General features: G+C 45.5%; 1 protein-coding gene across 4 annotated transcripts; it reads left to right on the plus strand.

Annotated features, from left to right (window-relative positions):
• On the plus strand, nt 1-25,149 carry DUSP14 (dual specificity phosphatase 14). 4 transcript variants are annotated; one of them, XM_070478646.1, is made up of 4 exons: nt 1-127; nt 1,061-1,344; nt 22,730-22,814; nt 23,821-25,149. In XM_070478646.1, exon 4 carries the CDS (start codon nt 23,913-23,915, stop codon nt 24,507-24,509), a length of 597 nt encoding a protein of 198 aa, XP_070334747.1. In that variant the 5' UTR covers nt 1-127; nt 1,061-1,344; nt 22,730-22,814; nt 23,821-23,912; the 3' UTR covers nt 24,510-25,149. The 4 variants fall into 4 exon arrangements, with proteins under 4 accessions (XP_070334747.1, XP_020740852.1, XP_070334749.1 ...); XM_020885193.2 differs by lacking the exon at nt 1,061-1,344; XM_070478648.1 differs by lacking the exons at nt 1-127; nt 1,061-1,344 and adding an exon at nt 1,402-1,549.
• Nucleotides 25,150-26,336: the final 1,187 nt, after the last annotated feature.

Consider the following 26,336-nt stretch of genomic DNA (forward strand, 5'->3'; position numbering starts at 1 on the left):
GAGCGTGCGCGCGGCCCGCCCCGGGCGCGGGCGGAGGAGAGAAGGAGGGGCGCGCGCGGCGGCCAGCCCGCAGACGCCGGGAGCCGCGCAGCAGAGAAGAGCGCTGGCCGTGAGCCTGGGCGAGCCGGTACGGGGCCCGCGGGCTCGGGCGGGGGACAGCGGGCGGGCGGGACTTGGCGCCGAGCGGGCCCTGGGGGCCCTGGCCGGAGCGGACGGCCATGGGCCCGCGCGAGCCGGTTCTCCAGAAACTTTGTGCCTGCGTCCCCCACCTGCTCCCGGGCGCTTCTCGCATCTTCTGGCCGGCTGGGAGAGGAGAGGCCCGGCGCCCTCCGCCGCGACCCCTCCTCCCCGCCTGGCCCCGCCTCGCGGGCGCTCGGAGCACCCCCCACCCCGGCCGCCCACCCGGGCTGCTCTCCTGCTGCGGCGGCGCCTGGGCCCGGGTCCCGGCCCTCGGCTCCTCGCGAGCATCCTCTCTGCTCCCCTCCCCCTCCCTGACCCCTCTGCTCCCCGGTCCAGCCATGGTCTCTCTCTGCCTCCTCGCCCCGCCGCCACCGTTCGCCCGCTCCGAGCCTCGGGAGCGTCGGCGGCTTCTTGCCTCTTCCGAAGGTTTCTGGTGCAGTGATAGAAGCAACTTGACTTTCAGCAATGCCGAGTATTCAACTTGAGGGTTTCTCTACGGTGGTGGATTGGTGTGCGCAGTGCCAGCGTTATCTTTTTATTTCTCTTAAGTACCCTTGCTCCAAAGCGAAGTTGAGTTCTTGTTTGTGTGCGAGAGGAGTTAGTTGCATGTTGTATGTAGCTGCCTTCGCTGGATTGTATATTTTATTTAGGTGGATGTTGCCCATGGTACCAGCTAGTGTTATGGTAACTGGGCATCCCAGAGGCAAGGGAAGGAGGTGTGACTTTAAAATGCAGTTCTACTGTGTAGGGATTTTTTTTTTTTTTAAGTACCTTGTTCTTTTCATCCAGGAAGACCCTCAGGGCATTTAGCATGTGTGAACTAGTTCTGTGTAGTTTTATGAGGGAGGTAGGTAAAAAGCAGTACCATCCTATTTTACAGATGTGAACATGGAGGCAAAAAGTCAAGTCCTGATTCTTTACTCATCTGAAAGGAATATAGACCAGAGTTCCTGGAATTCCTAGTCCATGAGGGATTCTTAGTCAGAAGTGTCATGGAATGTTGGAGCAGACTCCCTGAGATTGTACAGAGCAGTTAAAAGCCACAGAGGCTGGAACTGTCAGCATCTCCAGGCTTGGGACTCGGCGGTGTCACAAAGTGAAGTGATACCAGACAAGTCATAGCTGCTCTCCGTGTTTCCTGCTCTTTCAGCCAGAGGAACAAAGGTGCTGTATTCTTTCCAAAGTTACCTGAACGTGTCTGGAAGCTCCGCTTTTCTTGAGTTGCATTTGGTGTTCCGTGATTGTTCCTTGTTGTGGACTCCTAAAGGCCGCCATTCGCGGGTTGCCTTTACAAACGCAGGGAAGGAGGCACCCCTCAGAAGGAATAGCTGCCTCTCCTTCACTGGAGACCTCTGAGCCTTCACGCCAGGTACAGGCTGAGCAGGGACCCTGACCTGGGTGGGGGCAGAGGGCTGCCTGGTGGAGGTGGGAAGGCCTCCTGCACGAGTGGCTTGACACATGGGCCCCATTCCTGCCTCCAGCTCTGACTCATCTTCTGACGCTTGGGGGAGGAGAGGTAGATGCTTGATATTTTTGGCTTTCCCCCCATAAAACGGGAGACAGTTTCCTTCATTCCAAGGCTTTTAAACGTCAGTGTCCAACGTGTCTATGCTGAGTTCTCAGTTAACTCTCACAGTGGTTGAATGTACATATGATTTCTGCAATATTCTTTAATACAATGGTATAAATGTATATTCTTATTATTTAAAAAAAAAAACAACAACAACACACAACTGGCCAGGTGTGTAAGTCCAAGAAATCCTTTAAAACTTTAGCATTTTAAAATGTTGGTTCTTAAAGAGGAATCTGTGTTTGCTAGATTCTTTTGCGATTGGGATTTTATCTTAAGGCAAGGTGGGTTACAAAGACTTTTCCCCAGTACCACAAGAATTAAACATTCTGTTCTAAAAAATTAAAACTTTACAGATAAGATTAAAACTTTCTTTCCAGCATCTGTCCCCAAAGTAATCGCTGTGTATATTTTTATTGGTTTATGTGTGTTCTTTCAGACTTTGCTAAGCATTTTCTTGAATGTTTGTACAGAATGATTCTTTTTTCTGGTTTGCATAGTCTGAAAACTTCTAGCTTTTCTATTTTTTTTTTCTGAGTGACATTTTTAACTTTTATTTTATTATTTGTAAGTATTAACTTTAAAACTGTCCTGCTTATAGACACTTGGTTTCTGTCTAGAACAGGTAGCTATGTGTTTTTAGTCCAGCTGGTTGTTAAGTTTTACTAACCCTGATAGCACTGGTAGTATTTTCTCCAGACAATAGGCAAATGAACTTCAAAACAGTTAAATCATTAAGATCCTTGGCGCTACTCTTGGTTGCAAAGGAAAACTTTGCCATTAAAAAAAAAACTTCATGTATTTGTCTTTGCTTATGAGGAGGTGTAAAAGGGAGTGGAAGGCGAAGGGAGTTGCTGAAGCAACAGTCCTGGGTGTAAACTTAGCGAGCGTTTAAGATGATAGCTTTAGTTATTTATGAAAGCCTCACTGGGGTGAAGACAGAGAAAGGAAAACGTTAATGTTTTCCGTGAAAACCGTTCAAATCAGTAATTTCAGAAGATACTTGAGCTAAAACAAAATTCACATCAGAGTCTATGGCTTCCTGGTGGTCAAGTAGTTAGGACCCTGCAATTTTCCTGCTGAGTCCTGGGTCCAGTCCCTGATCAAGGAACTAAGATTTCACAAGTTGTTGGGCATGGCCAAAAAAAAAAAAAGAGTTTATGGGTTTATGTGTTAGACATTTATTGAGACTTCTGCTATATGAAAAGTTAAGTGCTGAATACTGGGGTAGAAGGCAAATAAGGTCGCTGACCTCATGAAACTGACAGGGCAGTAGTGATATTCCAAGCAGAAGGAGTCTCTCCCCCGATTGGCCAGAATTGTAAGGCTTCTGAATTCCTGAAAACCAACATTGTATTTATTTAACCTTTCTTAACTTGTGAATAGTAACACACAAAAGGGTATAAAACATAAATGGATAACTTAATTATTTTAAGGAAAACACAGCTGTAACCATCTTGCAGGTCAGGAACTCACTCTTCCAGTGACCACCTCTCTCCTCCCTCTAGAGGAAACCTAGCCAGTAACTAGCTTCATTTTTGTGAGAATCATTTCCTTTCTTTTGTATAGTTTTTATCACCTGAATGTATGTGTATTTTAATTAGTTTATTTCATTTTTGGCTGCTCTGGGCCTTTGTCCCTGTGTAGTCTTTCCTTAGCTGCAGTCAGCAGGGGCCACCCTCTTGGTTGTGTTGTGCAAGCTTCTTATTGCGGCTTCTCGTTTCAGAACTTGGACTCCTGGTATGCAGGCTTTGGTAGTTGTGGCACACGAGCTTAGTTGCCCTGAGGCATGTAGAATCTTCCAGACCAGGCTTTGAACTCGGGTCCTGTGTGTTGGCAGGTGGATGGATATTCTTATCCACTGTAGTGCTAGGGAGGTCCTATCACCTAAATATTCATCCCTAGACAATACAGTTTCATTTTGCCTGGTTTTCATCTTTATGCAAGTAGAATCAAAGTAGGTATTCTTGTAAATCGTTTTGTTGGGGGTGGCAGCCAATGTCTCATATATGTATATATGTAAGTGTGTGTATATATGCATTCATATATGTATGTACACACGTATATGATTTTTTGGTTTAAATTCTTGCTGCATTACAGTTTTTTAAGATTCGTCTATGTTGTCACCTGTGACTGTAATTGGTTCACATTTGTATGACTCCCTCACAGTTATCTGTTCGTCGTCTGCTGTTGATGGACATCTGGGTTATTTCTGCGCAGGGCAGTTTGAGTACTGCTGTGTCAGACGCGTGCATCCTCAGCTTTACTAGCTGAGGCCAATTTTCCAAAGTGGTTGTACCAATTTACATTCCTCCGGTGGTGTCAGCCTTGAATTTATAACCGACTGTGCTTGCTGTTTAACCACAGTATGTTTGGATATTTCCTGACTGAATGAATGAGTGTCACAGAGGTGGTTTGATTTGATCCCTGGCCCTTCCTGTACCACTGTATTTTTATATACTTACGTTTAATTGTATGATTTGAACTCACATAACACCCAGCGCCAGAGATGGTTTTCCACTCTGTGTGACTGAGCAATACACAATAGAATCCTTCTAAAGATCGTTTTTTCTTAGATAGATGTGTAGTTATAGGGCAATTTAAATATTGCAAAAGGAAGCATTAGAAATTAGAAATTGAAGTATCTAGTAGTCTTTTAAAGGTTTTGGAAGACTTACCGCTTGGGCCACGAGATGCCTTACGGTGGTGAGGTGCGTCGTGCTGGAGAAGACTTGCTTGGTGCCCGGCCCTGAACCTGCAGGCTTAGCATGTGACGTGTGCAGGAACCCAGGCTGGTCCTTGTGAAAATACCGTCTGAGGGAGGCTTGTTACTCACATGCTTGTGTACACGTGCAGATCCCGAGAGGCACCAACGCGGGAGTTCCCTGGCAATACCAAAGGAACCACAGCTTCTTTGCTACAAGAAGAGATGCTTTTACCGTCTTTGAAACGTCTGTTTCTCGAGGTCTCCCTTTGTACTGGACGGTAGCGGTAGTTCACAGCTGGGTTTGATAGTTCCTGCTCTCTGAGTAACCAGTTGCTGGCTGGGTTAACTTGGATCACTTGTGTTTGGTGTTGCTAGCTGGATTTAAAACTGGTGTGTGTGAGAGAGAGGAGGGGAGACAAAGAGGGAGGGAGGAGAGGGAGGTCATGGCAGGACAGTTATTAAATTATTAAGTCCAGGTGTGTGTTGAGCATCTAGCAGTACCTGGTATTATCTGCTAACAGTCTCTTTCTGCCCTAGGGGCAGACTTATAGTTCTGTGGGTTTAGAAAACACCCTTCAACTGTCACCATGAAATTAACTGATAAACTAGCATCTGGAAAAAAAGAAAACAGGACTTCCCCGATGGCTCAGCAGTAAAGACTCCGCCTGCCGTGCAGGAGGCCTGGGTTCGATCCCTGGGTCGGGAAGATGCCCTGGAGGAGGAAATGGCAACCCACTCCAGTGTTTTCCTGGGAAAATATCCCAGTCCATGGGATCACAGAGTCAGACACAACTGAGTGACTAAGCACACACACACACAAGAATATAAGATTTGTAATACTTTTTTATTTCTTCTGTAAGGCATTTTGGAAAATGGCTAAGTTGGTCCATTTTCAGTCTTTACAAATCATGCATACTTTTTCACTCATATACTAAATAAAGGGTCCCTCCCCCTGAGATTCTCTAAAATAACTATAATTTTTAAAAACTGCTTATATATAAATTAGAATTTTTTAAGAAAAGATACCATAGGGGGAAGATGAAAAGTAGAGTCAGAACCTCTTAGTCTTTAGTGATGGAAGAGATATCTTATTTGTGTTTTTTGATACCCTTTTCTAAAGGATATAATTTACAGAGGAACTGTGTTTTCCCCCTGTTGCAGGGAGGAGGAGGAGCTCTGGTGCTGAGGTCAGGGCCCTCCCCGCTCACCTCATCACTTCCCATTCTTGCCCTTATGTTGACAGAGAGTGACCTCCCATCCAGTTTGGTCAGCTTTCCGCTACCATCTGGAGGCCTCCGTGGACAGAAGGGCCCTTTTGAAATTCACGTGCAGCTGCTGGGCCCACTGGTGCCTTGTCCCAGAACAGTTCCATCGTCAGTGGGCCGTGGCAGGTCTTTTTGACTCCTTAGGTCTTCGAGTTTGTGGAGTGGCAGGAAAAAACTCTAACAAGAGGGTGTTGCTTCTGTTGACTAGTAAACAGTGACCTAGCGGATAGAGCACCGCCGGAGCCTTCCAGCCGGCAGTCCGGTGAGTCTCAGGATTCTCATGCAGGCTCCTTAGGGCCACTTGGAAAAAGATTTCTTTGCCATCTACTGTGATGGCTTTATAACATAATTTCAGGGGTAGGCAGTTCTTTTTTTTTTTTTTCTATGAAGGGTCAGATAGTACATATTTTAGGCTTGCGGGTCACACAGTTTCTGTTGCAGCTATTTAACTTGCTGTTTTAAACTTACCTTGTGATGCAAAAAGGCCGTAGTTAATATGTAACGAATGAGTGTGGCTGTGCTGCAGTAAAAACTTGACTCATGAACACTGAAGTTTCAATCTCCTACAGTTTTTGTGTGCCATGGAATGCTGTTCTTTTCAGTTCTCTGTTCACGGTTTAGAAATGTATTAACCATTCTTAGCTCATGGGCGGTAGAGAAAGAGATGACTGACCAGACATGGCCCGCCTGCTACAGTTTGCCGGCCCCTGATTTGAACAAGAGGAGAGTTTAGGTTCGGGGGGCTTCCCAGGTGGCGCTAGTGGTAAAGAATCCGCCCGGCAATGCGGGAGACGCAAGAGACGCAGGTTCGATCCCTGGGTTGGGAAGATGCCCTGGAGAAGGAGACGGCAACCCACTCCAGTATTGCTGGGATAATCCCATGGACAGAGGAGCCTGGCGGGCTACAGTTCATGGGGTCGCAGAGAATCAGACACGACTGAGCACGCACCCAGAATGAGGTTCATAGGCCCCTGGATTCTCATTAGCATGTGACTAGTAGTTAGTAGTATAATCTGCAAAGAACTGTGTGTAGTATCTTTTTGTATAAGACTGTTTTTTGTTTAGCTCTGGCTGCACAGGGTCTTGGTTGCTGTGCGTGGGCTTCCTCTGTTCCGGCGGCGGAGCACGGGCTCCAGGGGGCATAGGCTCAGTGGTTGTGGCGCCTGGGCTTTGTTGCTCCGCGGCATGTGGCATCTTCCCGGACCAGGGATTGAACCCGTGTCCCCTGCACTGGCAGGAGGGTTCTTTATCATGGAGCCAGCAGGGAAGCCCGAGATTATTTCTTCAGGAGACAGGTAAAGCCAAGGGAATAACTTCAGGATACTGTGTTCTTTGATTCCTGTTTAACTAAACATTTGATTTCTCCCTTTGCTCCAGAAAGGCTCAGACACCCAGTTGCCCTCAGAATTTGGGAAGCCTGCTGTCCTTTGGCAGGGATATAGGGGTGTATGTGGCATTATCAGGTTCCCTCCCTCCAGCTAATGCGAGAGACCTAACCTGGTTATCTTGTTCAGCTCAGAACTCTCATAGATGCCGCTTTACCAGCTGAGGTAAAGAATCCGTCTGCAAGGCAGGAGACCTGGGTTTGATCCCTGGGTTGGGAAGAGTCCCTGGAGAAGGGAAAGGCTACCCACTCCAGTAATCTGGCCTGGAGAATCCTATGGACTATACAGTCCATGGCTCGCAAAGAGTCGGACACGACTGAGCGACTGTCACTTTTGATTTATAAAGAAAAATGGGAGGTTAATTCATCAGTAGTTTACAAATGAAGTTAATTTGGTATAAAAGTACTAAAAATGTGGAATTTGGCCAGGAGTATGAAAAAGAACTCCCTGTGGGGAGAAAGTTGAGGCTCACAGATTGAGGGTTTTTTTTTTTTTTTTCCTAGAATTACAGGGTCACATTTTAATTCCTTTTTTTTTTTTTTTTAAGAACAGATTGAGTTTTAAAGATGTTGATATATCCAGTGAGACGTCAAATGGTTAGATGATCACAGTGCTCAACTCTTCACTCTTGAGCTCTTAGTCCTATGAACTTTGTTCTAATTTTTAAATTCATTTTTGTCTTCTTTAAATTAATAATGAACTTCTAAGTACTGAAATCTTATTTGTGAATGGACCTGAGATTTCATGCTTCTGCTTTTCAAGGAATTTTGAGGCAACCTTATACTTAGGTTGGATGTAGTTGCTGATGTGTGATTGTTTTCTTTTCTTTTTAATACTGTGGGTCGGGCTTTCCTGGTAGCTCAGACAGTAAAGAATCCACCTACAACTCGGGAGACCTGGAAGATCCCCTGGAGGAGGGCATGGCAGCCCACTCCAACATTCTTGCCTGGAGAATCCCCGTGGACAGAGGAGCCTGGCAGGCGAAGAGTTGGGCACAACGCAGTGACTAAGCACAGCCCAGCCGAGCACTGTGGGTGCAGGTGTTCTAACCTTTGGAAGTCAGAGTTTACCAGCTAACCAGGAATCTATGATTCATGTTTACTTTTTGCCCCTTACTCTTTGAAGATTTGAAAGTATTATTTGTATAGGCTGTGGCATAAATTGGTTTCCAGTTATTACCAAGCAAGCTTAAATGTGATTGTGGAAATATTGCACCCATTTCCTTGGTTCAAGTTGATTAGATTTTTCACACCCAAAGACTGTCTCATACCACTTAGCGGTTTGGGATATTTTAGATGAATATCCATGTTATAGATAAAGCACAATCAGACCGACCTTACATCCCATAATTTCTGTCTTTCTGTAGTTTTTGTTTTCTTCCCTGGTGAGATGTACATTTTGGTAGTCTTTAGGTCAGTCAGTCTGTTGTGGTCGGATTGTATGACTCATCAAGAGATGAACCACTCATGGAGAAGGGGTTCTGGCCCCAGTGGGGGTACTCACTTTCTGTGCAGAGTCTGGGGAAGCCTCTTGGTGTCCATTCACCTCTGATTCCTCATCTGGGAGCCGTGGCAGCACAGTGATACTGATCTGAGAGGCTGAGCATGCGCGTGTGGCTTCCACAAAACGCGCTCGAGTTTGCCTCAGTGAGTCCTGCGGGACCCACGGAGGCAGGTTGATGAGACCTGTGCCTCTGGCCCTTGAGTGTGTATACAGCTTACCTGGGATCTTGTTAAGCTGCAGGATCGGATTCTGCAGGTGTGGGATGGGGCCCGAGATTCTGCATTCGCTCTCCAGGTTGATGGCTCCTGGGCCCTGGACCGTATTTTGTGAGCAGTGAGGGGCTATAGAAAAGGGCTGGTGTTCTTCATTTGGAATCTCCAAATAGGGAGACTTCTTGCAAAGCAAGAACGGAACGGCGCCTGCTTTAAATGGGTTGGAGAAAAAGCATGATAGTGTAATCTCTGAGACACTTGCATGAGAAACAGCTCAGGTTTTCAGCACCACTGACTGTTTTACTTTGTCTTGACCTGTGCCTTCTCTGCATTGCTGCAGCACCCACTGTTTGCACCACTCATTAAATTCACTTAATGTTAGCCTATCTCTTATTGCTACTCACCTGTTTTCTATGTGTATCTTGTGTCACTTCTTAAAGATGATAAAATCCTTGCACAGGGTGATGTCTCTTGGTACCTTATATCCCTGTTCTGGTGACTCTTGGTGCATAACACACCTTTCCAAAACTCAGTGGTGTAAAAGTCATTTTTATTGACAGATTCATGTAGGTCAAGAATTTGAACCTCATGTAGTGAGGACAACTTGTCTTTGCTCGACAGTGTCTGGAGGTGACTTGATGATTGGGAGCTAGATTCACTGGGGTGTCTTTTTAAAAAAAATTTTTTTAATTTATTTCTTTGGCTGTACTGGGACTTACCTGCAGCATGTGGGATCTAGTTTCCTGACCAGAGATGGAAACCAGGCCCCCTGCATTGGGAGTGTGAAGTCTTGGCCACTAGACCTCCAGGAAAGTCCCAAGAATCACTGAAGTGACTTGACTCACATATTTAGCAGTTGATCCTGGCTGTTAGCTGGGATGTCCGCTCGGCTGCTGGCTGGAACTCCCACAAGTGACCCCCACATGGTGACTCTGGCTTCTTTGCGCTGCCTCACAGCATGGCAGCTGGGTTCCAAGAGCACGTCTTAGGAGATCGAGGAGAGGTGTGTGGCTTGTTCACGATCTAGCCTCAGAAGCGTCATTTCTACTGTACTATTTTGGTTGAGTTGGTCACATGGGATGCAGGGTGTTATGTGGCCATTTTTGGCAAATGCATTCTGCCACAGTCCCCAACAGCACTTGGAATAGTGTTGAACACGTGGCATGAACTCAGTAAATACTGTTGTGTGAATGAGTGACAAATAACGTAAACATCCAGGGGGATGAGGACCAAATTAAAAAACTCAGTTCCAAATGGGAACAGGTTGCCCCTGGTCCACATACATGCATACTTTCACCTTTTATAGGTAGGTATTTATAGTCTCTTCTTTCTCTGTTTCCAACATGAGAATCTGTGAGTTTATCGGTGGAGCTAAACTTCTGAAGTCTGTGCGTCTCTGTCACCATCAGCATGCTTTTCCCCTGCTCTCATCAAGTGGACTGCTCATGTCTTCCTCTGGACTGTGGTCTGTTCCTCACCCAGCAGCTGGCTAGTGTCTTAAAATGATAAGCCTTTGTTAGGCTCGGTTCTCAGGCTGGTTGGTGGTCCACTGGAGGATATCGAGATGTCAGCCAGGCCACGACTACACAGGCAGTTGTTCTACAGCTACACCGTAGGGGAATATCTGTGGCCAAACTATCAAAATGCTGATCCTCAGATTCCTTAGTTCTCTGTGTGTTATGTGTATCTATCCTCTTCCCAGCCATCGCATCAGTTAAATTATATGGCAGGAAAAGCAAAAACAACCCCTCCTCCCAATCTAAGATGTTTTGGCAAATTAGCTTTCCAAATTTAGCTCTCCAGATAAGTGAGAACAATTTGTGAATATCTTTTATTTCGTTTTAACATGAATGCAACTCAGTATTTATTTGAATTTTATTCTCAATGTTTTATCAGAAAAAAATGTTTTCCCCTTAAATTTTGCCACACTGTGATTTTTATTTGTAAGAGTTCACCCCCCCCCCCCCCCGCCAAGTGGAACACACTTCTTTTATTTAATGTTTTTTGAATATTTATATTTATTTGGCTCCGCCAGGTCTTCGTTATCGCACATGGGATCTTTAGTTGTGGTATTTGAACTCTCAGCTGTGGCACGTGGGATCTAGATCCCCGACCAGGGATCAAACCCAGGCCCCCTGCATCGGAGCACAGAGTCTTAGTCCCTGGACCACTAGGGAAGTCCCCCCAATGGAACACATTTCTGATTTAATAATGAAATATAATGAGAAAAGTAGTATTTATTGACTTACAGCAATGTAGGCTAGTGCCTCTATTTTGATGACTTTGAAGTGAAGTGAAGTGAAGTTGCTCAGTCGTGTCCGACTCTCTGCGAACCTGTGGACTGCAGGTCACAAGGTCCTCCATCCATGGGATTTCCCAGGCAAGAATACTTCTCCAGGGGTTGATGACTTTAAGGGTTTGTTTTTTTTTTTTTTTTTTGGAAAGTAGACATTTAATGGAAGAAGAAAATGTGATTGCAGAGGCTTTTCATGTATTAAAAAAATAAAAAGTATAGGCCTCCAGTATATATTACAGATCTTTGAAACTCCTAAAGCCAAAAATATCTTAGATCATTTTAAAGGGTCATCACTGGCACTGTTGTGGCCATTTTTTTCTGCTTATTCAAAAGAAGAAGAAAAAGCTGTAGATAGATCCGTTCTTTAACTCCTGATTCTAGTGGTCTTCTTGTCCTGATTTTTTTTTAAAGGTAGCTCTGTGGCAGTGGGATGGGTACTGTGAAGACTGACTCCAGGTCGCCAGTCTGCACCTGCTCCAGGTTTAGATCCTGGCGTCCACCTCCAGGAGTGCCCCAGTACAGGGACCAGGCAGTTCTTACCAGCTTATGCTTTACTGAGATTACCGGCCCCCTAGGCAGGCACTCATTCTGCATTTTGTTTAGCAGTTAGCCCTTTGATGTTCATTATTCAGAGAGCAGCAGCATCCCTGACATTTCTTACAACTTGCTAAGAAAAAACAACTCTCTGGGGTTGGTTTAGGGCAGCTCCTCTTTTTCGTCCTTCCCCTCACCCCCAGTCTCCTGGCCCAGAAAGCATTGTTCCCTCTCAGAAGTAGATGCAGCTGAGCGCTGTGCACATCAGTGAATGAGCTGAACACCATGGACAGCGACGTGGACGTTCTGCGGCGTTCTGTCTGGTCATCCTTGTCCCAGAGACCCGGGCGCTGCAGTGGGAGCGGTGCTGCCCCTCAGAGAGCACCTTGGACTCCCTGATCCCCCAAACGTGGTCAGTCTGGTACTCTCCCAGTAGATATCCGGTTTTCCCTGCACACATTCACTGAGTTGATTTTGATACACCCATGAGTTGATGTCACACCCATGTTTTCTTTTATTCATTTTGATCAGAATCTGCTAATCTTAGACATAAAGCAGGCCAGGGCTTCTTGCTCTGCCTTCCCGGGGCCTGCTCCTTGCGGGGGTCCCCGCCTCTGCCATCAGGAGGGCTCTCTGGGACCTGGAGGGTGCGCCGTCTGTGGCCCTGTTTCCGTCTCCCGGGCAGGAGGAGAAGCCGGAGCAGCTCCTCCTGTCTGGGCCAGTCTTTTCTGTCTGGGGCCTTTGGTCTGCTTAGGCTGAGCTGAGGCCCCTCTCATGTCCGGAAGGCACTGGTGGTGTGGGGCGCTGGAAGGGCGGGCGAGGAGACTGCAGCCACCCCCGCGGGCAGCGTGAAGCCGTCTGTGGGCCTGAGCCAGGAGCCCAGACGCCTGGGGTCTTTTCTCGTGAAGAGCCCTTCGCCTTGTGCCCTCCCAGCTGAAATCGCCTCACCGTTTCCGAACCTTGTGCCCTTCTGCGAGAAGGGCTTGGGAGGCTCGGTCAGAGGAGCATCTGAATACCCGTGCCCTCTGAGTGATCTCTGGCAGAAGTTGTTTTTCTGAACCTTGGACTCGGCTTTGGCATTTTAAGCAGGTTTTTGGCACGAGGTTGACTCGCAGCAGCGGGGAGGGAGCATCCTGTCTGTCTCGCTTGCATTCTGCCCTGAGGATTCACAATCTGCTTGCTTTTCCCTGCAGCACCCAACTACCCTCTCACTGCCCAGGGAAGGAGGAGCTAACTGAGTGAGCTAGGCTTTCAGCCCACCCATCCCTTACCCACGGCCCTTGACGAAGACCTTTCTGCTGAAAGGGCCAGTGAGCCTGGGACCCCAGCCTCAGGAGGGCAAGTGGCTTCCCAAACAGGGTGATTATTTGGGAGACAGCAGGACATGAGTCCCTCTTAATCAGACAGTAACTGGATGACCTGGTTGGAAATTTGATTAGCATCTTCCACATTGAGGATGGAGTTATCACCGGCAGTTCAAAAGCCTTCCTCGGTGTGTTTATAGCCATGTGGTGACTTTGCTTTTTAAACTAGTAGGATTCTGCCAGGGAGACTTGGAAGCCGCATGAGACTGCGCTCTGCTGCAGGACGGACTGTTCTCCCCAAGTTCTGCCCGTTTCCATGTACATCTAAGACTCAGGTCCACGCTCATTTCCTCACATAACTGCTTCCTTGTTTGTCTTCTTGATGTGATTTCACCTACACACGACCCTCTGGTGCTGGTCGGCCGATGCGGGCCCCACACGAGGGCTGGTAAGCTTGGGGGAGGCACTCCCTTGGAGCGAGCAAGGGCCGTTCCTGGGGAGACACGGAGTGCCGCAGTCTGGAAGGGGAATCAGGGCGGCGCACCGCAGCATCGCCTCTGCAGGGGTGCTCGGTGTCCCCCGAGCAGCAGGGCGGCGTCACCTGGGAAGTAATGACAGCTCTCGGGCCCCTGTCCAGATCCACTAAGTCAGGAACTCGGGCCGGGGCTTGGCAGGCTGCTTCAGCAAGCTCTCCAGGTGATTCTGATGCTCGCCACGTGTGAGAACCTCTGCAGAACGTCACGTCAGCTTCAGGTCGACCACGTAATGATTCCATGTTTGTATATACTGCACAGTGGTCACCACGGAAGTCTGTCACCGTAGGGAACAAAGCTTCCTTGTGGCAAGAACTTCTAAGATTATTCTTTCAGCAGTTTTCAAATATGCAGTACAGCGCTGATGATGGTCACCATGCTGTATGTCACATCCCCAAGACTGACTGTAAAACTGAAGTTTGTCTCTCTTAACCCTCTTCATCCATTTAATCCCCACTTCTGAGAACCAGCAGTCTGTTCTCTGTGGCTTTGAGCTCTTTTTTCTAAGATTCCATGTGTAACTGCTGCTCTGCAATAAATCTGACTTCACTTAGCATAATGCCCTCAAGATCCATCTGTGTTGTAAATGGCAAGATCTCCTCTTTCTTTATGGCTCATTAATATTCCATGGTATTTGTATATAATACCGCATTTTCTTTATCCATTCAGCCATGCATGGGCACATCAGGTTGTTTCCATGTCTTGGCAGTGAACATGGGGATGCATCTATCTTCTTGAGTTAGTGTTTTTATTTTTGTTGGGTAAATACCCAGAAATGGAATTGCTAGCTCATGTGGTAATCCTGGTTTTAACTTTTTAGGGACCCTCCATATGGTTTTCTGTAGTGGTTGCACCAACTAACATTTGCATAAATACTGCACAGGGGTTCCTTTTTCTCCACATCCTTGCCAATACTTGTCCTTTCTTGTCTTTTTGATAACAGCCATTATTAAAAGTGTGAAGTGAGATTTTGGTTTGTATTTCCCTGATAATTAGTGATGTTGAACCTTTTCATGTACCTGATGACCATCTATATTTCTTCTGTGGGAAAATAACCCTCTTCCCCTTTTTAAAATGTGATTTTTTTTTTCTATTGAATTGCATGCGCTTTTTATAGTTTGGATCTTAACCCCTTATTGGTCAAATCATTCACAAAGGTTTTCTCCCATTATGCTGCCTTTTCGTTTGTTTAGTTTCCTTTGCTGTGCGAGAGCTTTTTACTTTGTTGTCCTCCTTGTTTATTTTTGCTTTTGTCGCCAAATCCAAAAAATCACTACTGAGACCAGCGTCAAGGAGCTTACCTCCTCGGTTTTCTTCTGAGTTTTATGGTTCTGTCCTTTTACTATTGTGCTGTGTTACACCGATTGATTTGCAGATGTTGTACCATCCTTGAATTCCTGGGATAAATTCCACCAGATCATTGTGTATGATCCTTTTAATGTATTCAGCCATATAGTTTGCTGATATTTTGTTGAGGAGTTTTCACATTAGGTTTATCAGAGATACTGGTCTGTAACTTTCCTGTGGTGTCCTTGTTTGGTTTTGGTCTTAATGTCATGCTGGCCTTGTAGGATGAGTTTGGAAGTGTTTGCTCCTCTTCTGTGTTTTAGAAGAGTTTGAGGATTGGTACATACTCTGTAAATGTTTGGTAGAATTTATTGGAAAAACTGTTTGGTAGAATTTATCGGAAAAACTGTCTGTATCTTAAACTTTTGTTCATTGGTGGCACGGGGTCGTGGGGGGGTGTTCATGAGGGATTCAATCTTCTTCCTGGTTATTGGTCTGTTCAGCTTTTTTATTTCTTCATGATTCAGCCTTAGTGTATAATGACTAGTAGTCTCTTAATGATCCTCTGTATTTCTGTTGTGTATCAGTTGTGAAACTTTTTCCTTCACGTCTGATTTTGAGTCCTTTGTGTGTGTGAGTCTAGCTAAAGATTTGCCAATTTTGTTTATCTATTCAAGGAGTGACCTCTTAGTTTCATTGATCTTTTCTGTTGTCTTTTTAAAAATGTGTATTTGGTTGCTTTGGGGCTTAGTTGCAGCACCTGATCTTTGGTCTTCGTGGCAGCATCTGGACTCCTGTTGCCGCGTGTGGGATCGCATGTGGGCTCAAGTTCCCTGACCGGGGATCACAGCCACGCCCCCTGCAGCAGCAGGGAGCTCGGAGTCTTAGCCACTCAGCCACCAAGGAAGTCCCTCTTATCTTCCGTAGTCTCTGTTTATTTCACTCTGGTCTTTGTTACTTCTTTCCGTTTACAAACTTGGGACTTTGTTCTTTTTCTATCTCCTTGAAGTGTCAAGTTTGACTCTTGAGATCTTGTTTCTTGACGTGCAGGCATTTATCGTTAGGAACTTCTTAGGACTGCTTTTGCTGTCTCCCCTGAGTTTAGTATGCTGTATTTCCACTTTCATTTGTCACGGGGATGCCTTCTCTGTTGTTTTCTTTTGTGACCCATTGGTTGGTCAGTAACATGTTGTGTAATCTCCACTTATTTGTGAATTTTCCAGTTTTCTTCTTGTGATGATTTCTAGTTTCAGACTGGTGTGATTGGAAAAGATGCTTGATGTGATTTCAGTCTTAAGTTTAAGAGTTATTTTGTGGCCTAAATATATGATCTGTCTTGGATCATATATCTGTCTTGTTGCATGTGCACTTCACAAGAATATGTATTCTGCTTTTGGATGAAATGTTCTGTATATATGTGTTAAAGTTACCTGGTTTAATGTGTTTGTTTAAAGCTGATGTGTCCTTACTTATATTCTATCTGGATGATCTATTGATGAAAATGGAGTATAAAGTCCTGTATTATTACATTACTGTCTATTTCTCCCTTGAGGTCTATTAATATTGCTTTATATATTTAGATGCTCCTATATTGAGTGCAGAAATATTTACAAATGTTTTATCCTTTTGTTGACACCCCCCTTTATCATTATGTAATGCCCTTTGTTATCTCTTTATTTTAAAGTCTATTTTGTCTAAGTATAGCTACCCCAGCTTTCTTTTGGTTTCCATTTGTATGGAATATCTTTTCCCAGCCTCACTTTCAGTCTGTATCCTTACATCAGAGGTAGGCAGCATGTCTGTTTAAAAAAAAAAATGCATTCAGCCACTTTCTGTTGATTGTAGAATTTAGTCCATTTACATTTAAAGTAATTACTGAGAAGTATGTTCTCACTGCTGTTTGGTTAACTGTTTTCTGACTATTTTGTCGTTTCTCTGTTCTCTTGCTCTCCGTCTTTGTGGTTTGATGATCTTATTTATCTATTTATGGCTGCACTGGGCCTCCACTGCTGCCGGAGGGCTCTCTCTGGCTGTGGAGCAGGGGCTGCGCTCAGTTGAGCGTGCGGCTTCCCACCGTGGCCGCTCTTCGTGTGGAGCACCAGCTCTCGGGCGCTCAGGCGTCAGTACTTGCTGGGTGGGCTCAGCAGTTGTGGCCCACGGGCGTAGCTGGCCCACGGCATGTGGGATCTTCCCGGAGCAGGGTTGAATCCACGTCTCCTGCATTGGCAGGTGGATTCTTAACCCCTGGACCACCAGGGAAGTCCTGATGATTTTCTTTAGTGACATGTTTAGATTCTTTATTTCTCAGATCTTTTGTGAATCTCCCATGAACAGGTTTTTGCTTTATGATTACCGTGAGGGTTACACATAACTTATTAACAGTCAAAGTTTCAGTCATTCTAAAACTCCACATTTTTACTCCTCCATTCCCCACATTTTTTTTTTTTTGGTTACGTTTTACACCATTTTATCTTGTATATCCCTTAACTATTATATTTTTGCTAGTGTATTTTTTTAACCTTCATACTGGCTTTATGAGTAACTCATCCATACTACCTTTATGTTTTATTTTTCTGAATTGTACTATATTTACCTCTACCAGTGAGATTTATATTTTCATATATTTTCCCACTACTACTTAGTGGCCTTTATTTTTCAGCTTAAGAAAGTTGCCTTAATTCTTGTAAGGCCGGTTTAGTTTTTGCTAGTCTGGAAAGCTTGTTCTTTAAATTCTGAATGACAATTTTGCTGAGTATTCTTGTCTGGAAGTGTTTTCTTTCAACATCTTGAATATATCATGCCACTCCCTTCTGACCTGGAAAGTTTCTGCTGAAAAACTTGCTGATAGTCTTCTGGTGGTTCCCTTGTATGTACCTACTTGTTTTCTTCTGCTTTTATTAAAGTTTTCTTGTGTTTTCACTTTCAACAGTTTAATTATAATATGTCTTGGTATGGGTCCCTTTGAGGTTTGTTTGGAACTTTCCAAGCTTCCTGGACCTGAATGTGTTTTTGTTCCTAGGTTAGGGAATTTTTCAGCACTTTTTCTTTCTTCTTGTGCTGTGCTTATTTGCCCTGTCGTGTCCAGCTCTTTGCGACCCCATGGACTATGGCCCACCAGGCTCCTCTGTCCGTGGGGACTCTCCAGGCCAGAATACTGGAGTGGGTTGCCATACCCTTCTCCAGGGGATCTTTCCAGCCCAGGGATTGAACCCGGGTCTCCCACATGGCAGGCGGATTCTTTACCGTCTGAGCCACCAGGGGAGCCTGGGACTCCGTGATGTAGATGTTTGTCTGCTTGATGTTATCGCACAAGACCCTCAAGCAATCTTCACTTTTTCCATTCTTTTTTCTTTTCACTGCTCTGTTGGCTTGAGTTTCACTGCCCTGTGTTTGAGTTCATTAATCCTTTTTAATGTCATCTAGTCTGCCATTGAACTCCTCGAGTGTATTTTTCAGTTAAATTATTGTGTCCTTCAACTGTGATTTCTTTTTGGTATTTCCTTGTATTTTCTCTTTGTTGACGTTCATTCATTGTTTTCTCAAGTGAGCATCATTATGAGCATGATTTTGAACTCTTTAACAGGTGGATCACTTACCTCCATTTCTGTAAACACGTTTTCTGAGGTTTTATCTTGTTCTTTCGTTTGGAACCTAGCCCTCTGCTTCCTCTTCCTGGGCTCTGTTGGTTTCTGGCCATTGGATAAAACAGCCACCTCTCCCAGTTTTGGAGGAGTGACGTTTTGGTTGTCTCTAAAATCTTTGTGATTGTCTGAGTAGCCTATTTTTAGTGACTCCCAGTAGTTGCAGGTGGGCCCCAAACTGTCAAGAGTTCTATCAGGAAAGGTCTCAGTCACCAGCTTTTAAAGTGAGTAAATTCGCAGGCTTGTGGGACCACTGGCATTAAGTCCCACTGTCCACCAGAGCCCGGCGATCTAGAGGTGTTCCCTGGGCCACAGTCACAGAAATTGGGGTACCGGATGAGTATACAAGTCCCTTTCTAGAAGATACCAGAGAGTTGGAGTGAGACAGAGGGAGAACAAAAGATCGTGTCTGCCGACCTCTGCTCCCGTCCCCAGAGCGTGCCGAAGCAGAAGCGGCCCCTTAGGTCGAAGCTCCCAGACAGGCAGACAGGCGTCTCACAGAGAGACTGGGCGCGTTGACAGCTGAGCAGCGCCCGGGGCTGGAGCCGGCCCAGAGTCGTGTTTGCCCTCAGAGTAGGTGGGCAAGGCGCGTCCCCGGGGTGGGCGGCAGCCGCAGCGTCCAGGGCAGCGCACACGGGTGCTGTGGAACATGGCAGAGGGGAACGGCGAAGGTGGTGCTCACCCTCTGAGGTCTTTGGGGAGGGTTACGGTAGCCTGCCCCATGGGTTGCAAGCTATCATGATTGTTTAGAACCTGTTTTAAAATGTTAAATATGCACATGTCCTATGACCCAGCCCTTCCACTTCCTGGTGGCTCAGCTGGTAAAGAATCCGCCTGTGACACGGGAGACCTGGGTTCAGTCCCTGGGTTGGGAATATCCCCTGGAGAAGGGAAAGGCTACCCATTCCAGTATTCTGGCCTGGAGAATTCCATGGGCTATACAGTCCATGGGGTCGCAGAAAGCCTCGGACACAGCTGAGAGACTTTCTCTTTCCATTCCTAGGTAGTTAACCAGGAGAAAGGAAGGTGTATATCCACACAAATACCTGTACGTTAATGTTTACATCAACTTCACTTGTGCTAGTCTAAAATTAGTGTCAATAGATGAAAGAACAATATCTGCACAATGGAATACTACTCAGCAATAAAAAGAAAGGAATGACATATTAATAGACACAGTTTCATGGGTGAATGTGAAAATAATTATGCTGAGTGAAAGCCAGACCAAACAGAAAAACCCTATATGGAATGAGTCCACTGTATAAGTCTAGAAAATGTAAACTATAGTGACAGAAAGTGGATCAGTGGTTGCTTGGGAATGGGGCTGGAAGGTGAGGGAGGGAGGAATTATAAAGGAGCATGAGGACATTCTGGGGGGTGATGGATATGTTTATTATTTTGAGGTCATGGTGTCTTGAGTATGTGTGTCAAAACTCATCATTTTACATCAAATTGTATGTCAGTTACCTCCACAGAGCTGTAAAAAAAAGAAAAAATTAAGTGTAATAGTTACCTGGGAAAGGCAGAGGGACAAATAGGGGAACAAACTTTTTTCCATTATATGCATATTCTTCTCCATTATGGTTTATCACAGGAATATAGTTCCTTGTGCATATGCAGTAGCACCACGTTGTTTATCCAGCCTATATATAATATTGATAGTTTGCATCTGCTAATCCTAAATTCTCAGTCCTTCCCTCCCCCACACCCCGGCCTTTGTGACAAGTCTGTTCTCTGTATCTGTTTCTGTTTTGTAGATATATTTGTGTCCTATTTTAAGATTCCACATATGAGTTATATCATATGGTATCTGTTTTTCTGACTTCACTTAATGTGATGATACCTAGGTCCATCCACATGGCTGCACATGGCATTTAGTTCTCTTTTATGGTTGAGTAATATTCCATAGCGTGTGTTTACCACACCTTTATCTATCCGGCAACCTCGGCTGTCTCCCATGTTTTGGCAGTTGTTAACAGTGCTGTGAACACTGGGGTGTATGTATCTTTTCAAATTAGTTTTGTCTGGATATACCCAGGAGTGGGATTGCTGGAGTCAGACATGCCTCAGTGACTAAACCACACACCACAGGATAACTCTTGGGCTTCCCTGATGGTTCAGCAGGTAAAGCAGATACACAGGAGACCTGGGTTTGATCCCTGGGTGGGGAAGATCCCCTGGAGGAGGAAATGGCAGCCCACTCCCGTATTCTTGCCTGAAAAACCCCATGGACAGAGGCGCCTGGCGGGCTGCAGTCTGGGGGGTCACAGCGTCGGACAGGACTGGGTGACTAAGCGCACACGGTGACTCAGCCTAGTGCTTTGAGGAACCTCCATCCTGTTCTCCGTCGGGACCATACCAGCTTACACCCCCCAGCAGTGTGGGAGGGCTCCCTTTTCTCCACACCCCCTTCTGCATTTATTTGTAAACCTTTAAATTATGTACATTCTGACTGGTGTGAGTGGTACCTCATTGTAGTTCTGATTTGCATTTCTCTAATAATTAGCAATAAGCATCTCTTCATGTGCCTGCTGGTCATCCGTATGCCGTGTGGTGTCTGGTATTAAGGTCTTCTGCCCATTTTTGGGTTGGGATTGTTTTGTTACGAGTTGTATGAGCTGTTTATGTATTTTGGAAATTAAGCCCTTGTCTGTTGCATCATTTGCAAATGTTTTCTCCTAGTCTGTAGGCTGTCTTCTTGTTTTATGGTTTCTCTTGCTGTGCAAAAGCTTGTAAGTTTGATTAGGTCCCATTTGTTTATTTTTGCTTCTATTTCTATTGCCTTGGGAGACTGACCTAAGAAAACACTGGTACTATTTATGTCAGAGACTATTTTCCCTGTGTTCTAGGAGTTTCATGGTGTCATGTCTTCTATTTAGGTCTTTAAGCCATTTTGAGTTTATTTTTGTGTGTGCTGTGTTCTCACTTCATTGATTTGCATGTGACTCGGGGAGGATCACGTTTTTAATAATGCTGATTGGTGTTCATATGGTTGCATAAATGAGTAAGTCAGAGGGCCAACATGGACAAGAAAACAAACCGAAAGCAACTTCAGATCTCTCCAGCACCAGCACCTCTGGGGCTGACGTTCATGGCTGAGGCCACCTCTGCAGTGCTGCTCCTCGTGGAGCTGGCTGGCTCCCGGCACCCGGCTTGGCTGCTGCACCCAGCCCCACGCTGCTGGCTTGGCTGCTGGCACAGGGGAGAGACTTGAGCTTCCTGTGCATTTCTTGCAGGCCCCATGAGCAGAGCCTTACGTTTCAATATGCTGTCTCTGAATCCTCCTCTCAAAAACTTATCTTTACCATGGCCAAACGTGCACTTAACAACACGTAACCCATGGTGTGAAAAATATCAACAAAAAGCTGAGACTTGGGTTGATAGTTTTTCTTCTTCAAAATGTTTACCTGGCTGTGTTGGGTCTCAGCTGTGGTACATAAGTTGCAGCATGTGGGATCAAGTTCCCTGACTGGGGATCGAACCCAGGCCCCCTGCATTGGGATCATGATGTCTTAGCCACTGGACCACCAGGGAAGTCCCAGGTTGATAGGTCTCACTGGCCCATTCTTTAAATACACATGGAGATGTATTTAATATGCTTTCCACTTCCTAGCTTTTTTTTTTTTTTTTCATTTATATTAGTTGGAGGCTAATTACTTTACAAAATTGCAGTGGTTTTTGTCATACATTGAAATGAATTAGCCATGGATTTACATGTATTCCCCATCCCGGTCCCCCCTCCCACCTCCCTCTCCACCCGATCCCTCTGGGTCTTCCCACTGCACCAGGCCCGAGCACTTGTCTCATGCATCCAACCTGGGCTGGTGATCTGTTTCACCCCAGATAATATACATGTTTCGATGCTGTTCTCTTGAAACATCCCACCCTTGCCTTCTCCCACAGAGTCCACAAGTCTGTTCTATACATCTGAGTCTCTTTTTCTGTTTTGCATATAGGGTTATCGTTACCATCTTTCTAAATTCCATATATATGTGTTAGTATACTGTATTGGTCTTTTTCTTTCTGGCTTACTTCACTCTATATAATGGGCTCCAGTTTCATCCATCTCATTAGAACTGATTCAAATGAATTCTTTGTAATGGCTGCGTAATATTCCATGGTGTATATGTACCACAGCTTCCTCATCCACTCGTCTGCTGATGGGCATCTAGGTTGCTTCCATGTCTTGGCCAGTATAAACAGTGCTGCGGTGAACATTGGTTCTAGTCAAACCCAGTTTCATAGTAAAACCCGGAGGATTTCTTTGGATGTTCATGAGTGGCCACGTTCCCACCTCCTTGTCTTTCTACAGATCTGATTTGTATCCAGTCTGGTCAGCACTCCCTCACTTAAGACTTTCCAGACCCGGGACTCCAGAGGAACCAGACACCTCCCAAGTGAGTAGCCCCAGCGCCACCTCTGTCTATGGACCGGGGATGCTCTTCTGACTGGAATCACGCTGGGCAGCCCTACGGGGCCCTGGGTGGGGGATATGCACACTTCTCAGGGCACAGACTAAAGTGGTGTGAAAGACTACATAGACATTCTGTTAAACTTTATTTCCAACACACATCTTAAACCAGGCGGGCGATACATCTTGGAGATTAGAAAAATCTTGGGCTGAGGAAAGTGTATTTGGCCACATCCAGGGTCAGGTCAGCTAAAATGCTCATTAACTTAGATGAGTGAATTTTTGCTACCATGGCCTTGAAGTTACCTGTGATTGTTTCCATGGAAATGTCATAGTACAGGTGTTCAGATGTCACAAATAATAAATATGATAGTTAGCTCTTTTAAATTATAAAGAGCTAAGGTGACCATATGTTCCTGGCCTTTCTATAACTGATCCAATTCAGTATCTCTTTAGTCCACAAAGCCCATTCATTGGAATACAGTACCTAAAGCAGTATCATTTTTACACTTTTGTAAGATCTCTATGTCTAGAATTAGGCTTATGAAAATATGGTCATCATAGCCGTGGGAGGTAGGCAGGAATATATGATAGAGCACAGCCTTAGTGGGATCCGAAATTCTGATCTCTTCCTAATTACCACTGAACACCACTCCCCTCAGTAAGAGCAGGACCCCACAAAGCTGTTATTCAGGGATTAGCTGCACTTGTTTCTGTCTTTAACATTCCCTAAAATAGAAAGACTTTCTCTTTAGTGCCTTAAAAAAAAAAAATCACCAGTGTGCTGAATTTTACATTCATTTTGCATGTTGGCATCTTTGACTACCTTTCCTGATAATCAATGAAAATGATTTGTCTCCATCCTGGGAAGAACACGCTATTATAGAAAATTACCATCTCCAATCCTCTCACCATCCCATTCCGCAGACACTATAGAAGGCTGTGATGAATCAGTAGCGTTGAGAGTACTGATGGATACCTGTATCTTGCAGGAAGGCAGCTGTAACTTCCGATTCCTTGGTGGAGGAAAACAGCACACTCTGGTCTTGCTTCCAACGATGCAAGTGTGATTGCTGGCGTCTTCATGAGCTCCAGAGGTCACAGCACGCTCCCCCGGACTCTCATGGCCCCCCGGATGATTTCCGAGGGAGACCTAGGAGGCATCGCGCAGATCACCTCCTCGCTCTTCCTGGGCAGAGGCAGCGTAGCCTCCAACCGGCACCTCCTCCAGGCGCGCGGCATCACCTGCATTGTGAACGCTACCATCGAGATCCCCAATTTCAACTGGCCCCAGTTTGAATACGTTAAAGTGCCTCTGGCTGACATGCCTCACGCCCCCATCGGACTGTACTTTGACAGCGTGGCCGACAAGATCCACAGCGTGAGCCGGAAACACGGGGCCACCCTCGTGCACTGTGCTGCGGGCGTCAGCCGCTCGGCCACGCTCTGCATCGCGTACCTGATGAAGTTTCACAACGTGTGCCTGCTGGAGGCCTACAGCTGGGTCAAAGCCCGGAGGCCCGTCATCAGGCCCAACGTCGGCTTCTGGAGGCAGCTGATAGACTACGAGCGCCAGCTCTTTGGAAAGTCGACAGTTAAAATGGTACAGACACCTTACGGCATCGTGCCAGACGTTTACGAGAAGGAGTCCCGACACCTGATGCCTTACTGGGGGATCTGAGCCACCGGATCCCGCAGCAGCAGCCCCTCGAGCAGTGCCAGCGCCTGCTACACGCCGTCTGCTCCCCTCCGCACCTTTCTTCCCAAGTGGTGGACAAATGCTCCTCCCTGAAGTGTTTTTTTACACTGGGTGTTCATGTTTTATTTTGAGAGAGAGGGAGCGGAGGGGAGGAAGACATGGGGAATGCTCACATTGCTACTAACCTTTTTAAAACTAACATTTTGGAATAGTGTTTATGAAAATCTTGAACTGGCTTTTAATCATTTTTAACAATTTCAACAGTTTAATAAACTGTTTGGTTCTGCTGTGCTCTCAACCCCCTGCCTCTTGGCATCATGGGAGGAGCTCAGTGCAAAAATCACTTCGGACCCCCATTAACCCTTTAGATACAGGCTTTGCCCAGGCTGCCGACCAAACAAATGCTTAGGGAACACTGATACCAGCATCAGTCTCCACTGGATCAGCCCTACTCTTTCCTTTCCTTCTATTATTTAGTGACTCTGTAAGTTTAAAAAAAAAAAGAGCCTTTATTATTTAGCTGTTAAATAATTATAATGCAATCTGCTGCAAACACCCTCTTGGAATCAATGTGCCCCAGGAGTATATTAGCATTATTTTTAATAAATACATCTGCTTAACATATTGGAATTTTTACTAATGAGAATTTCAGGGTGTGTGTGTGTGTTGATGGACAAAAGACAGCTTTTGAGCAACCATTAAGGGTATGGCTCCTGTGATAATTATGAATGCTACTTAAAACAGACATCCCCTTGAGTCATGTCAGCATTTCCCATCCTTGCAGATGGGCGGATATTAACATCATCCACCATGCTGGGACAGTAGAGAAACAGCATCTCTTGGTAACTGGAGGGCACCAATGCGGTGAGTCCTCCATGAAAGAAATTGTTTTTTAACAAAAGGTATGCCCCTTTGCCTGCTTACTGACTTACACAAAAATGCCCTAAGCCAGACCTCAGCACAAATGATAAACTAACACAATGGCTTCCTTTGTTGAAACTTGGAAATGTCACTGCTCCTCGTAAGTCTGATAAGACAACAGGGAACAGGCACACGTTTCTGCTAGTGTCTCTAGTCCATGCCCCCGGGAAGCCGCTGGGAGTGCCTGGGTTGCTCCTTCCTTTTCTAGGAGAGCCACTTGTCCCAGCAGCAGCTTGCTTTTACTTCGTTTGCCAGGTAGGTTGTAGCCTGCTTATCCATAGAACAATTGCCTAGCTTTTGGGTTTGTGTGGCAAGAAGCCCTACAGATAATGCCAGTAGCTGCCTATTTATATAAATCACATTCTTCAGATTTTACCTGGTTTGTGGCAGTGGTCTCCCTCTGCATTCTAATTTTAAAATTTGCCCACTTTAAAAACGTGCCATTATTGTCTGCATGGGAAAATTAAAATGAAATTAATAGTTTCTGTGGGAAATCAGAGCAACCCATAAATGCTTTGGCAGCACATGATCAAAAATACAATCAGAAGACAAAACAATCTACGGTTGTGGAGGCTGGGCTCTGACAATATGAAGGCACTCTGGTGGTCTCTGGAGAAACATCCAAAAATTATCTCTGTACACAGAAGGAAAACACCTGGTGACAGATGTTCTCTGTAATTAAGAAAATTTTTCTGCAGAAATCCTGGCAAACATCAATGCTGGGACGTAGCTAAGAGAATTCTTAACGCTTAGGCAGTCTAACACCTTTCTAATCTAAATGTCAGAGTTTATTAGCTAAAAGTCACAAAGGAAGGTGTGTGGCCTCGAAGGTATCGGGAATTTTTGTAGTGATCCATAGCATAAAGGCCCTGTCATTTTTTCTAAGCT

Source organism: Odocoileus virginianus, chromosome 17 (genome assembly GCF_023699985.2).
Source record: "Odocoileus virginianus isolate 20LAN1187 ecotype Illinois chromosome 17, Ovbor_1.2, whole genome shotgun sequence".
Lineage (NCBI taxonomy): Eukaryota > Metazoa > Chordata > Mammalia > Artiodactyla > Cervidae > Odocoileus > Odocoileus virginianus.